The 15,507-nt window shown below is 39.9% G+C and overlaps 1 protein-coding gene across 1 annotated transcript in view; it reads left to right on the top strand.

The window, feature by feature from the left end:
- Positions 1-15,507, top strand: part of Rsu1 (Ras suppressor protein 1) — a 154,940-nt gene that overhangs the window by 78,040 nt on the left and 61,393 nt on the right. The window contains exon 8 of the mRNA XM_090318956.1: positions 575-707. Within this exon, the coding sequence (XP_090175082.1) occupies positions 575-707 (133 nt within the window). The remainder of the gene's footprint in view (positions 1-574; positions 708-15,507) is intronic.

Genomic DNA, 15,507 nt, shown 5'->3' with positions numbered 1-15,507 from the left:
ATGCCTCAAGGTAGTGCTCAGGCCCTGAGTTCAAGCCCCAGGACTGGCGGGGGAAAAAAAAGAAATACTTTCCAAGTTTGTCCCTTCCCTTCCTCCACACCTCTCCCCTCTTCTCCCCTCCTCTCTTCTTCTTGTCTCTTCTCTTTTCCTTCCTTCCTCCCTTCTTTTTCTCTCCCTCTCTGCCTCCTTCTTCCCTTTGTCCCTTCCTTCCTAATTCCTCTCTTTCTTTCCTTTATGCTCTCTCTTCCTCACTTCCTCTCCCTCTCCTACTTTTCCCTCCTCCCTCAATCCCTCCCTTCTTCCCCCTTTCCTCCTTTCTTCCATTTCTTCCCTTCTTCCTTTCTCTTCTACTCTTTCTCACTGTCAGCATCCTCACTAGCCCCCCCCCCCATGCTTTACTTTTTTCCCTTCCTTATTTTGGTCTTTCTTACACATTGCATGTGTAGCAGTGATGAATTGGAGTGCAATTTTTCTTTTAATCCAAGAACCCACAGAATCCTTAGGGCCAAGCATGGTTTCTTCTGATTTGCATCAGATGAGATCATCTTTAGCTTCTTCTTCTTTCTCTTTTCAGGAAACTTGGATTTAACGGGTCAGAAGCAAGTCTTCAAAGCAGAGAATAACCCCTGGGTGACCCCAATTGCTGATCAGTTCCAACTTGGCGTCTCTCACGTCTTCGAATATATTCGCTCGGAGACGTACAAATAGTAAGTAGTATGTGATTTATTTTTCTAAAAACAGCAAACTGATTTTTCTGATATTTGTAAAGATTATTTTTGAAAAAAAATTATGCAACATTGTCCTTTAGTGGCAGTTAAGACATTGCACTTAAAAAATGTTTTATTGAAAGTTACATGTGGTAATTGTCTTTGGTTTTTCCTGTAGAGTACTTTTACTTGACATTTTCAAGGGCATTCTAACCGATTTTCTTTAGAGAATTTTTAAGGTATTAAGTTAGTTGAATATTCATGACACTTAAGGAAATTCAGCAGACACATTAAGAGCTGAACATATTTTATTCTTCTGTGAATGCAAAGAACTGCAAGTGTTATGAGCGAAATTGTGAAGCTGTTTATTTATAAAATCAGTGGAGAATACTAGGAAAGTGTCATTCTGATTTCCACTGGGATGATTACCTTGGAAGATAAAAAAGAAAAAGCAGATAAAGAGGGGGAGGAGTCAAATACCTTAACCTCACAGCATCAAACAATCTCTCATCCACACTTCACCTGAAGGGGCTTCTGGGAAACTCCATCAGCATCTAAGTGATCCCGCCTCTTCTGCCCCTTTCCTCTTCCACATTTTAGGAGTCAGAGGAATGCTGCCCCTCCCATCCATTTCTGCTCTTCTGTTTTCTGTCATTATTTCTCCACTCATTCCCAATACAGTCATTTATCTCAATGCTTCATTGATCCCTAAGGCTGAAATCTAGTCTTGTTTTAAGCATCCAAGGAAAGGCTTGAAAAGAAAAAAAAAAAATCCATAGTCAGATGTTAATCTCTTTCTGCGTTCAGCACCAGTGTTTGAGGATTTCACACCCCCGACCATGATTGGGGAGAGCTAGAGGGTGCTGAAAGGTCACACTCTGTTAGGAGTCTCTTGTTTTCTTTCCTTTCTTTCTGAATTAGGAAGATGTCTGTGTCTCCTAGTCTGTGCTGGGGGAACATGACAGAATTAAGTGACCTGAAGAGCCTCTACCTACAACTAGCCAGCTGTGGATCTGTAGCTTTTCAGAGGAGTCTACTGTAGGACAGTAACCATGAAATTAGCCCAGAGGCAGGCGTACCCCAGTGACAGAGAGCTCCAGGCCCCAGGTTCAATCCTCAACACCCCCCACAACTAAATGTCAGTTGCAGGCCCTCACAGATAAGAAGCATGATTTCAATTTACTGTAGCCAGCACTGAAACATATACATGTCTTTAAAAGAATTAAGTATAGAATAGGGTCATGTTTCATGGCCCCTGTAGCAATATGTGATTATTACCAATTTAACCTTTTGTTTAAAATCCAAATATAGCTTACCCCGAGTAATGAGTGTAGCGAATGAAAATGTGTGAAAATATAATTGCCAGTTAACAGCTATTGTTCACTTTGTTTCTCTTGTTAATTATTGCCATCTTGAGATAGATCTGTAATGCTTTTGCTACTAGATGCAAAGTTCTATAGTGCTCAGTTTGATGAGTGTCTTTTAAAAGCCCTTCTGCATATGGTAGTATACAGGAAAATGCATAAGTAGTCTCTGATTAATCCAGAATTCAAAGAAATACTCTTGGTTATTCTAGTTAAGAGATTTTTTAAAAATGTATTACAGATTAAATGATAATTTACAGAGAATTAGAATACATTGCATGTGAAAGTGCTTTTGACCTCAGTTTTATCTAGAAAGATTAATTTGTGTGCTTATAGAGTTTGTAGGTCCTTAGAGTCAATACTAAGCAATTAATTACTATTTTTCACTTTATGCCAGATTTCTGTTGATTTAAATGTGGTTGAGATTCTGGATCAAGGAAAATTTGTTTCTTTGGTTGAAATAGTTATTTGAAAAGCAATGAGTGATACATTTTTAAACAGTAAATTATGTGATGTATCTCATGCATGCATTCGTGCATGCCTTTGTGTGTGTGTGTGTGTGTGTGTGTGTGTGTGTGTGTAAATGTGTGTGGTGCTAGAGACTGAACCCAGAGCCTGGACCAAGTTATTCAAATGCTCTACCACCTAAGCTATGACCTCAGGCTCTTTGAATTTGACCCCAGGCTGGTCTTGAATTTGACTCAAGGCTGGTCTTCTCATGTCTTTGCTCAGCTGCTGAGATTACAGGGATAGGCTACACATTGTTTCATATATGCGTTCTTTTTTTTGGCCAGTCCTGGACTTGAACTCAGGGCCTGGGCACTATCCTTGGATTTTCACAAGGCTAGAGCTCTACTAGTTGAGCCACAGTACCATTTCTGGCCTTTTCTGTATATGTGGTACCTAGGAATTGAACCCAAGGCTTCGTGCATGCTAGGCAAGCATTCTACCACTAGGCCACGCTCCCAGTTTTGATGTATGCATTCTTATCTCCATCACCAGCATCCTATTTCTGAGGAACAGCTCTCTCTGCTTTTGGATGTGCTGTAGAGTACTGTCACTTCTATGCAGCTCTATCTACATTGGAATTCCTATATAAGCTATGCCGTCACCGACACCTCACTGGATTGCTTCTAGGGGCTTCTGTGTGAGCCATGATGGAAGTCTATACCACTTGACATGTGAGGATGGTCAGTGACCCGCTTTGACTTTCTCAACTCTTCCCCCTTGGAAAGGAAGGGAATGTTGACCTTTATTTTCCTTTTTTTAAATATATATTTTATTGTAATTAATAGAAGGGTTACATTATATTCTCCAGACAGAAGATATATTACTTCACAAACATTGCTACCCTTTCTCATGTTTTTGTCCCCATTTCTCTCCCCCCACCCCTTGACCTTTATTTTCATTTTCTCTCTTCCCATTCTTTCATAATAGCTACCTTCATTCTTTATCGTTCTCACTAGCCCAAAACAAGAACTGTTCGCTACATAAGATATGAATTCAAACACTGAGCCTCAAAAACAATATCTGACACTTAAACTTTAAAGGCCTAGGAGTTCTGTGCCATGGCTTATGCCTATAATCCCAGCTATTTCTGAGGCAACCATCTGAGAATCACAGTTTGAAAGTAGCCTTGGCAAAAAGTTAGCAAGACCATATTTGGACAGTCAAGTCAGATGTAGTGATTCTTGTCTATGAATCTGAGCCATAGGGAGGCATAAGTAGGAGGGCTATAGTAGGAGGCAAGCCTAGGCCAACAACGATAGACTCTACCTGAAAAATAACTACAGCTAAAGGGCTAATTCAAGGGGATGAAAACTGAGATAAAAACTCTATTGCTGTCCTAAAAGGCAAATTTTAAGGTCCTTCTTGTATGGGCTCCAGTGGCTCATGCCTCTAATCTTAGCTACTCAGGAACATAAGGTCTATGGATCACATTTCAAAGACAACGTGGGCAGGAAAGTCTTTAAGACTCTTATCCAATTAGCCACCCAAAAGCCAGAATTAGCGCTGTCTCAAGTGGCAGAGCACTAGTCTTAAGCACAAAAATGCTCAGGGACAGCACCTAGACCCCGAGTTCCAGGACCAACACCAAAAGGAAAGAAAAAAGTTCTTTTTCTGACCAATTAGTTCACCTATCCTAATACTCCAAGGAAAGCAGTAAAGAGCTGAAGAACTTACCTGAATCTTCTTTTTCACATACAACTGTGGGTGGCTTCCACAGTGACCCAGGGCTTCTGGGGCCTCTGGAAAACAGCAATAGACAAGGGGCTGGGCTTTATAGGCTCTGATGGCTTGCAAGAAGAGACCTGGTTGCATTAGAGAAGGCAGTGAATCTGGTGTTTAGGAAGAGCTGAGCAGTTGGAGCTGATAGAACTTGAGCCAACAGGAATGCTGTTAAAGCAGGAAGGGCTGACAGGGTTGTCCGCTCAGATGCTGGGGTGTGGCTCTCCGGGATGTGCTGTGGGGCTAATTGTGGGCAGTGCCATCGAGCAGGAGATAGCCACTCAGCTTCTTGTTCCTCTGTGTACTTAGTGCCAAGGGAACATTCTGAGCAGCATCATTGTGGGAATCGTTCTAGGACTTGAACTCAAGGCCTGGGCACTAGCCCTGAGCTTTTTTTGCTCAAGTCTAGCACTCTATTTTTTGAGCCCATAGCTCCACTTTCAGCTTGTTGTGGTTTATTGCAGATAAAGAATCTCAGATTTTTCTACCTGGGCTGGCTTTGAACCATGATCTTCAGATCTCAGTCTCCTGAGTAACTAGATTATGGGCATGAGTCATTGGCTCCTGGCTGCCTTTGAACTTTTTATTCCATGGTGGTCATACCCTGGTTTGACTTTTGATTTCTGTGCAGCTGTTAGGCTGGACCAGTTACCACTCGTCCAGGTCCAGAAGTTTTCTTTTTTTTTTTTTTTGCCAGTCCTGGGCTTGAGCTCAGGGCCTGAGCACTGTCCTTGGACTTTCTCAAGGCTAGACCTCTACCACTTGAGCCTCAGCACCATTTTCAGCTTTTTTCTATGTATGTGGTATCGAGGAATCGAACCCAGGTCTTTGCTAGGCAAGCACGCTACCACTAGGCCAAACTCCCAGCCCCAGGTCCAGAAGTTTTCTGCATGAGGGGAAATGAGTCAGGGCTTTTGACGAGATGTATTGTGAAAGGGAGGAACTCACACCTTTCAAATTTCTATCAAGGAACTTTGGAGAGAGACCACAGACACTTTAGAAGCTGACAAGTTAACTCCTGTCAACAAGTTAATAAAAGAGGTGATTTGACAAATGCTAGGCTGAAAAATGTTCTGGCTGAAAGTGGCATTTGGGAAGCAGGCAATCCCAGAAGGCTGCAATTTGCAAAGCGTGGCACCTTGTTTCTAACCTGGCTTCCTATTCATGCTTCAAATCTTGTGGCATGTTTCTCTCTTGGAGGAAAAATGAATCATTCATGTATTTTTGTTGTTCTTATTGCTCTTTGTTCAGTAGTACTGGGATTTGAACTTGGGTCCTTATACTTGCTAGACAGGTCCCCTAACATTAGAGCCATGCCTACAATTCCTTTTTGCTCTCTAGTTCATTTATTTATTTATTTATTTTGTCAGTCCTGGACTTGGACTCAGGGCCTGAGCACTGTCTGGGTTCTTTTTCTCAGATGTGTCTGGAACTTAATAGGTGAGCCTGTTCTTTTTAACACAGTTTGTGAAAGGATATTGTGTCCAACAAAAGCTCCTTATACCTTATTATTCTGCTGAGGTAAAAATGGACTTGCAAAGCTAGCAGATAGTTTTTATAAATAATGTTAGAAAGAAAGAGGAGAGGGTTAAACTACCAAGACCTTTCTAGCAGTTAGTGAATTTTACATACTGGCAATCAGTATGCAGAACAGTGTAGACTTCCCTCTTTATTACTAGATCTGAAAATAGCTTAGATGAAGACATGGGGGAAGGGGGAACAATATTTCTGTGTAGTAGACATGAAAATGAAAGGCCATTTTTTTTCATCTAAAGCATTTGACATAAAAATTGTTTTTATTTTTTAAAGTACACTATGTATTCTACTCCTGGTCATTTTTATTTCTTTTATGGGTGTTACATATGTATGCTTTGCTTCTGTTTTAAAGTTAATAAATGGATTAACACATTTCTTCCACAATATAAAATGCGATTCCAACTTTTGACATCCCTGGACCTATTTCTATGCAAATAGGCTACTTTCTGCCAATACTCCCAAGAAGTATGTGAGAGATGAGGGAGACTTGTGCCATACCTTATATTTTGGATTATATTGAGCCATATCACAGAAAATAAAAATGGACTAGCATTTGTGAGGGGCACTTAAGATGCATTTGAGCTTAGTCCTTTCCTGGTAGAAAAGTCACAGGACTAAGTAGAAAAGTCTATGTAAGACTCCCATCTCCAAAATAACTAGCAAAATGCCTGAGTAGGGGCATGGTTCAAGTGGTAGAGTAGCCTACTACACAAGCTGAGCAAGTGTAAGGCCCTGATTTCAAACTCTAGGACTAGCCAAAACAAAAAAAAAAGTATCTCATAGGTCTCAACCAGCATCCAAGCATGATGGATCGGTAGCCCCACAGATCAAACGTTCAGGTATGTTTGAGGTCAGATTAACATTGGTCTGCCAAAGACATTTTCTAGGGATTAAGGGTTTGGGCTTGCAGTGCTGACACTGTACCACTTGAGTGACATTTCCAGCCTGGCTTTTTATTGGTTGTTTTGGAGATGAATTCTCATTCAGTTTTCTGCCCCGTCTGTCTGGCTTTGAACCATGATCCATCCTCCAGACTTCAGCTTCCTACACAGCTAAGATTATAGGCATGAGCCCCCAGCATCTGGCTGACCATTTTCTCCTCTACTGATTCCACACAAGAGACCACTTCTCACAAGTTGCCCAGAATCAGAGACTGTACCCAATACCTTTCTTACAAAACAACTTGATTTCTTTCAGAACCACTTATAATTCCTATATAACAGATGATCCAATTTCCACCCCTTTGCAATTTTAAGCTATAAATACAACCACCATGTTGTAAAACCTTACAGCACGTTTTCAGGATTGCTGCTTAAGTCTATTTTCCTGGATTAATGTTTATTAGTCTCAAATAAATGTAATTCTTTTTGTTGTCAACTAAATTGACTGTATACTAGGTAGATAGTTAAAAAAAATCCCACCCCTTCTTTCTTCTGCACTAAGGAATAGAGTTTGAGTAAAAGAGTCAGGACTTAACACCAATTGTTAATCTTCCATATCGTTACTCATCTGTTTGTCTGTGTGGTCTGTGAACTTGTAATCGCCCACATAAATTAATATCTCCCCTTCCAAGCTAATAGGGGAAAAGACAATTTCATGAAGAATCTTTGCCTCTCCCAAATTACTGATAGATCTTTTCATACATTTTGAATTTAAAGGAAATTTTCCTTTAAATGACATAGCACTATTATTCATGTGTGTATTATATATAATATGAGCATTTAATATATATAATATATACATATTATTTGACACAGGTAGCATTTTTCCTTCTGTCATCTCTACAATTTATACAAGTTCTTAAAATTATCTGTTTACTATCTTGAAGTAGTTGCGCACGCAAGCCCATTCTGGGGCCTGAACACTGTCTTGAACTCCCTGAGCTTTTCTGCTCCAGGCTAGCACTCTATCACTTCAGCTACAACTCCTCTTCTGAGTTTTTGGTGATTAACTGGAGATAAACGCCTCATGGACTTTCCTGCCTGGGCTAACTCTGAATTTTGATCTTTAGGTCTCAGCCTCCTGAGCAGCAGTGGCTTAAGCCACTGGCACCAGCAAGTACAAGACATTGTTATTAATGGCATCCCTTTAATCATTCTCCCCTATCCCTCTCAGCCTAGCCTTTCTCATCAATTGTTTGTTGGTAGTCCTTCAAAGGCTTACTTTTCTAAAAGTCTATATAACTAGCTGGTCACCTGTGGCTCACACCTGTCATTCTTGAGATCTGAGGATCATGTTTCAAAGCCAGCCTAGACTGGAAAGTCCATAAAGACTCAACAGACTCACCAGAAAACTGGAAGTGGTGCTGTGACTCAAAGTAGTAGAGCACTATCCCTGAGCAAAAGAGCTCAGGGACAGCTCTCAGGCCCTGAGTTCCAGCCCCACTATTGATACCCTGGAAAAAAAAAGTCTGTAGCTCATGGCAAATAATTGTTTGTTTTTTTTAAAGAAAGGCACTTCCGGTTTGACCTCTGCAGTGTCCTTGACTTGAAAGGGTTGTCCTAGGTAACATCCATCTAACCTAGGAAGGTCAAGAGTAAACTTCCAGGCTATAAAAAGCAGCAGGTATACCCGAAGGCATCTGTAGTAAACCTCATTGGAACCATTGCTCAAAACCTGGAATGTTTTCTGATCCAGTGTGCCATAGCTATATAGCCAGGGTTGAGAGGGTCTCCCCCACATCCATGTTGAGATCAAACATGCTCTGTCCCCTCTAGGCCTTCTCGTGGCCTCCCTCATGCCACAAGAGCTCTGCAGACACCCGGTGGGACTGGATTTCACTGGCTTCATACTTACTGTTGTTTTCTTTTTCCTCAGGGACTTTTATATTCACCATTAAAGATTTCCGAGTAATTCTTAGAAGTGTGAAATTGGGAGGGGGGAATCACAGCCATCACTAGCATGGGAGAAGAGAGATTTGTTTTGAAATTGGCATGCAAATTACTTTTATGTCAGACGTTAAAAATGTTACAGAGTCTCAGGCCATTTTCTTCATCTTCCTCTTCCTTCTCCTCTTCTCCCTCATGTGCTTGTTAACTGTCAGACTTGATTTCAGCATGTCTTATAACTTGTAAAATGTACCAAGATGCTTTATGGCATCAATTTAAGGTACATCGAATATACATAACTTGTCCCATTTGACTAAACGAAAACAAACATCAGCTAGACTCCATCGACATGCAGATAGAAATACATTGGGTTCCTTCATCTTGAAGAGGAACTATTTTGAGCTACATTTTTTAGATAATAGTCATCTGATAGAATTATATTGAACCATTCATATTGACCCCTTCGACAGAATGAAATTGGTCAGCCTTCCACATTGATAACCTTTTTAACTCCCTATAATCTTAAAGTTCAGTGCTTGACATTTTCTCTCCTGCTAAGATGAATTATCACTTACATTTGCTGTTTTTTATTTGAGAGATAAATTAAAAAGTGGCATTTTTATAATCAAACAAAACTGTCTATGATTTCTATTCTCTACACAGTAATATCTTGTTTTATTACATGCTGGCTTTTTATTGAGCTCTGGTCTCTTATTCTGGTAGGCCACTGTTGGAGGGTTTTTTTTATCATTATTATTTTTGGCAGTTAAGGATTTTTCTGTGTTGTCAGGTATTTTGGTTTCAAGTACATTATATTAGGAAAGACATTTCAATTCATTTTCTCAGACAGAAAACTTAAACATAACACTCGAAGCATTTGTCAGGGTTCCAGGTGGTTCTACAAGAGTTAAGACAAGGGTCTTCCATGTTTTATTGTGTTTGTATGTTATTTCATACAAATGAATGCATGTTATTTAAAACCCAAAGTATTAAAAAAAAAAGGATAAGAGAAAAATGTAGCTTTTCACTAGAATACTTTCTTAAATTGGCCTCATCTGGAACTTCAAAATATGTGATTCTCTGTTAAATTTGATAGTGTATGTTTAGCAATTACATAAAGGATTATTGAGAGTTTGGTTGTTTTCACATAGCAGATTCATTGGACATTACGATTTCACTTTCCCCATGCCTGATTTTGGCTTATTTTTTTTAAAATCAATTTACTAAAAAGTAACCACCACTGACAGGCCTAGACACCATGTGTTATAACTCATCTATCTCACTGTTCTGAAGACCAGAAGTTCCAGGTCCAAGTATCAGAAGGGCCAGTCCCTTTACGTGTTCCTTCCTCTATGTGAGGCTTTCTCTATTTCCAAATTCCCCTTCTAAAAGAACACCAGGGCTCCTGGATATACACATCATGATTCTGCTTGAAATTTCAGTAAAGAAGAGAAAATAAATGTTGGGTGGAGGAAATACTCCAGGTCAAGATTTATTTTTCTTTTATATTATAAACCTAATTTTCAAATGAAAATACAGTAGATGAATGTGAGGGCAAGTAAGGAGGTTTGCACATTATCCCTTTGTGTTTCACACAGGCAAGTGTTTTCCCAGAATTGTGCTCTGAGAAGGTGGCTTTACATCCCTGTCCAGAGTCCCTGTTCTATCATTGATAGAAAACCTGACCACTCTCACCTCATCTACTTGCAGACTGAGAATTGCAAACTCTGTCATCTCTCAGGATTATTCTAGAAGCTATTTCTAATTTTCAGTTCTTTATTTCCTAGAAAACATAGTTGATGCCAATTCATTATTTTTTTAATGTAGTTTAATTCTTGAATATATGTCCCACTTCTCCAAATCTGGATTTACTTTATTGATTTTTTTTTTAGTGAAGGAAGATAATGGTGACCCTGAATATAAATTGTCACAGGAAAATGGATACGAGACAAAATTACCAGATCAACCTTTTTTATTCTATATTTTATGGAATATCTAATATCTGTTTGGCAGTAACTTATTCTTACACATGAATTCCTGACACTTTCGATTCTTCAGACTTATTAATCAGCGCAGTCAGCATCAGGCCAATTTTATGAGACTTACCAGTCATCAAAAATTTATTATCAGATAAATCAAAGAAACAACGAGCGTCTTAATAGGGTAGAGAAAGAGGCATGTAAAGTATCATTTAAGGCTGTGCTTTCTGTCAGTTGTGTGTGATATTTACAGCTAATTACTCATAATTCCATGCAAACAGCCAGCAGGGTGATAGTTATCTTCTCAGATAAAACCTTTCAGTGTTTCCTGTGGTAGAATATTGTGTTTGGTTTAACAATAGAACTTAGAGTACTGAATATATTCAGGAAGGAACGATGTACCATTTTCCAATATTGAATGTACAGTGTATATGTTAAAATAGGATCTGCATTTTCTTTGGAATTTCCTTACCTTTGCCATCCACAGTTAAAGAACATTTGAATTTGCTCCTGCCCTTGGGGCAAGTGCCTGACCTTGAGCTCCTCAGAAAGGCAGGGGATATGATGGACATGTGTGTCCCTCCATGTGTTTTCACACAGGCATGTGTCTACTGTATTCTTAGCTGTGTTTGGACATTCTGTGGAAGCTTTCATAAAAGACTTACATCTGGGGCTGGGAGTTTGGCCTAGTGGTAGAGTGCTTGCCTAGCATGCACAAAGACCTGGGTTCGATTCCTCGGTACCACATACATAGAAAAAAGCTGGAAGTGGTGCTGAGGCTCAAGTGGTAGAGCTCTAGCCTTGAGAAAGTCCAAGGACAGTGCTCAGGCCCTGAGCTCAAGCCCAGGACTGGCAAAAAAAAAAAAAAAAAAAAAAGACTTACATCTGTACTATGCCAGATGAGCTATTTGGAAAGAATTTCCTATTTCTCCTTACCCTTGTCTTGCATGCATTGGTACTTTACCATCTTCTGGGACAGAAGGATCCTGACAGTGAGTCCTACTTTCTCCTAGAACCTAGGAAGGAACCCAAGATGGCAAGGCTGAGTTCTACCTCATCACAGCTACTACCTCTCCTTGTCAAGTCTTTGTGAGTGATGCCTTCTGCACATAAGCTCTTACTTCTTTCCATTTTTATCTATGGCATGTCCAGCTAATTCCATGTCTCAAATTAAATGTTGCTTCCCTAGAGACTCGACTGCCTGTCACTCCAGGTCCTTCTTGTCATTTCTTCAGGGCCTTTTCTTTCCTAAGTAGTGCTTTTATTGATGGTGATGATAATAGCTATTATCACTAATTGAGTATCTACCAGGTACCAGGTTGTATGCATTGTATATACTACTTATCGGTGTTTCACTCAACATTTATTTCTGTGAGTATTATTTGTAGTTTGGAGGTTGAATGCATAGGGTCTTTTTTTCTCTCTCTCTTAAGAGACTTTTAAGAGGACTCATATCCTCATGACTAGACTGCCACATTGAGTGCCCTCCACATCTTCTATGTGAGAACTCTCTCATGCAGAGGATCCCCTGATAGGTCATTCTAACATGGCAAATAAAACCCCTCTGCTCTCTGGAATGCACTATAGTTCTTTGTTTTGCTGGCAGAGAAGAAACAATATCGGAAATATGAAAATGCCTTCTCAGTATGTAATATTAAGTGAGAGTTAGGTCTTCCCAAAAGCTTTAGATTAGTAGTGTAGTATAAACCTCTTTTCCCAAGCTAGTTTTCTCATGCCATGAAACCCTCCCTTCCTTAACAAATGAGGGAGTTGTGTTCGAAAGTGAAGCTTCCCTTTAAATGAATCTGAGAGCCCCCCATGGTTCCTTTGGCCACCAAGGTGGGTGGGTGGAGTATTTCTGACAGCTTTGACTAGGAAAAGAAGATGGGTAGCATGAAGTTGAAGGGGAGAACTTGTCTGCCCTTAAACTTTGGTAACTACTGAATGCTCCATTTCAGATATGTATTGACTATGTAACACGTTAGTTTGGAGCTGAGGGTGGCACTGAATGGCAGAGGCTGAATTTAAATGTGTGTGAGGCCATGGATTTAAGTCCTAGGAGACAAAGGAAGGAAGGGAAGGGTAAGGAAATGAAGGAAAGGAAAAATAAAAGGAAAGAGGAAAGGAAGGGAAAGGGGATGGGAAGGGCAGTTAAAAAATATAAAGATCATTTTCTATTGGTTTTTGTTTGCTATACCTCCCATTTCCACCTGTGTGCCTGGCCTGAGTGGAATTCTGTCCTCTCTCCCATTCTCCTTCTCTCCCTCCCTCTCTCCCTCTTCCTCCCTCTTTCCCTCCCTCCCTCCGTTCCCCTCCTCTGCACTCAGGTACTCCACTGCATCTTGGGCCTTGAAAAGAGATGATTTGGATGAGAGCTTGAAGGGCTTCTCAGTGCACTGACTGCGTTCTCTTTCTTGGCTGAAGAATTATGATTTATTTATTTTCATTTTTAATGATACTTAGATTGGCTAAGCAAGCGTTCACCCACGTGAGCCTTGTCACCAGCCCTTGTTGCTTTACTATTGCTCAGCTATTGTCAGCTCTTTTTTGTCCAGGTCAGCCTCAGCCCCCAGTCCTCTTTTCTGTACCTCACATGTAGGTGAGATCACAGAAGCGCACGTGTGTGTGTGTGTGTGTGTGTGTGTGTGTGAGAGAGAGAGAGAGAGAGAGAGAGAGAGAGAGAGAGAGAGAGAGAGAGAGGAAGGAAGGAAGGAAGGAAGGAAGGAAGGAAGGAAGGAAGGAAGGAAGGAAGGAAGGAAGGGAGAGAGAGAGAAAGAGAGAGAGAAAAAGAAAGAAAGAAAGAAAGAAAGAAAGAAAGAAAGAAAGAAAGAAAGGTCCTAGGACTTGAATTTGGGTTGATTCATTGTCCTTGAACTTCTCTGGCTCAAGGTTAGCACTCTACCACTAGAGCCATAGCTCCACTTCTGGCTTTTTTAGTAGTGTATTACAGCCTGGCTTTGAACTGCAATCCTCTAATATCAGCCTCCTGAGTTAGGATTATAGGAGTAAGCCATCAGCTCCCAGATAAAGCCTTTGGGTTTTTTGTTTATTTGTTTGTTTGTTTGTTTTCCAGTCCTGGGCTTGAGCTCAGGGCCTGAGCACTGTCCTTGGACTTTCTCAAGGCTAGAGCTCTACCACTTGAGCCTTAGCACCACTTCCGGCTTTTTTCTATGTATGTGGTGCCGAGGAATCAAACCCAGGTCTTCATGCATGCTAGGCAAGCACTTTAACCACTAGGCCAAACTCCCGGCCCAGCCTTTGTTTTTTTTTTTTAATGAAGAATTTATTAACATTGTTTTTTACATCATATTTCAAATGACGTCTTTAACAAACAAGTATTCAAGAAGGGAATATATACAATCATTGGCACTTAGTTTTTACAACATAACCAAAATTAGGCTAAGGGTTTGTATATCATAGATACATATTAATCTATGTAATAAAACATTTTGTCTATAGAGTCATAAGTTTTTATGTCTATGTAGTTGTGTTTATATATCCCGTATCATGTCCATAGCATTGGGTATGCAAATATTGAGTCCTCGCTCTTGTACTGTTTGGATCTAATAGCCACATATTAAGGATACCATGCGCCTTTTATTCCTTTGGTCTTGACTCGTCTCAGTCAACATGATGTGTTCTAGATTCATCCACTTCCCTGTAAATGCCTGTTGGCTATGTAGAATTCATATATGTGTATATGCACTGGCCTTGTACTACAACCCTCCTGTCTCTCCCTCCCGGGATTACAGGGATATGCCCACCATGCCTGACCAGAACTATGAAATCTTACATTATTTCTAACACTCGTCAGATAACAGTCTTGCATGTGTCCTTGGGAGAATGTATAGCAATCTGTTACTCCTTCAGAATCCAACATAAAAAAAAGAGAAGAATTGTGAAAAAACAAGGAAGTGGATTTTGGTTGGGTTTCTCATTATTGGTGTCTTGTCACCCTACAATTGGAAGAGTTTTTTCTTATATTTGAAAGGGCACCAGTGTTTAAAATTTAAAAGTAGGCATCTTAGAATAATCAGTTGTATATTAGAGGATGGTATTGAACTTCAGATTCCAATATATATGAGACAAGAATTTTTTCTTATTTGGTTTCTTTTCTCTTGTTTATTTTTGGGGAGCTATAAGCTAAGATGACGTGTGTGTGTATTAGACTGTGTAGGTGAGATTATGAGCATTTTTAATCTGTTCTTGTGCACTCTTGATGGAAACCATTTGAGCAGTGATCTTTTAATAACATATGTCTTGAAGGAGCAAAATTTATTTTGGTACTAAATTCTAGAAAATTTCTAAGGAATGTAAATTTTGTTGATACATGTTTTGTTTAGTAATCCTTAAAATCTTGGTACTGTATTTTTGAAGTTTTCTGGAGGCAGCTTCTGCTTTATTTGTTCTTTTCAAAGTTTAATTAACATGACAGAGCAACAAGAAAAATGGTAGTCATAAAACAAAAAATATCCTTTATAAATTTTATTCTGGAACACAGTTAGGAAAGAAAGAATTGCAAATGGGTAAATGTATTGTCCTCTGAAGCCCACCTTGTGAATGGATTATCTAAGGTGACTTTGCTTTTATTGCAGTTAAAGTACTGTGAGAGTCTTGTACAACTTCTGTTAGGACAGTTTAGAATATGTGTTATAAAGTGTCCTATTCCCACCAACTCCACTCCTCCATTGCTCTTTGTGCACTAATGTCGGTCCATGTGTGACAGGATTGGTCACAGTTAACTAAGGAGAGAGAAAAGACATTCATTGGCTCCCTGCTATGTTCCAGGTCCTCGTGGGTTCTTTCTAGGTTTTCTCTCCCGAGGGATATATGTCTGGTCATCTCTGCTTTTAGGTGGCAGATA

This window comes from Megascapheus bottae, chromosome 26 (genome assembly GCF_031878675.1).
Source record: "Megascapheus bottae isolate mThoBot1 chromosome 26, mThoBot2.hap1, whole genome shotgun sequence".
NCBI classification, from domain to species: Eukaryota; Metazoa; Chordata; class Mammalia; order Rodentia; family Geomyidae; genus Megascapheus; species Megascapheus bottae.
The sequence above is the reverse complement of the archived record's forward strand: the minus strand, read 5'-3'. Positions and strand labels throughout refer to the sequence as shown.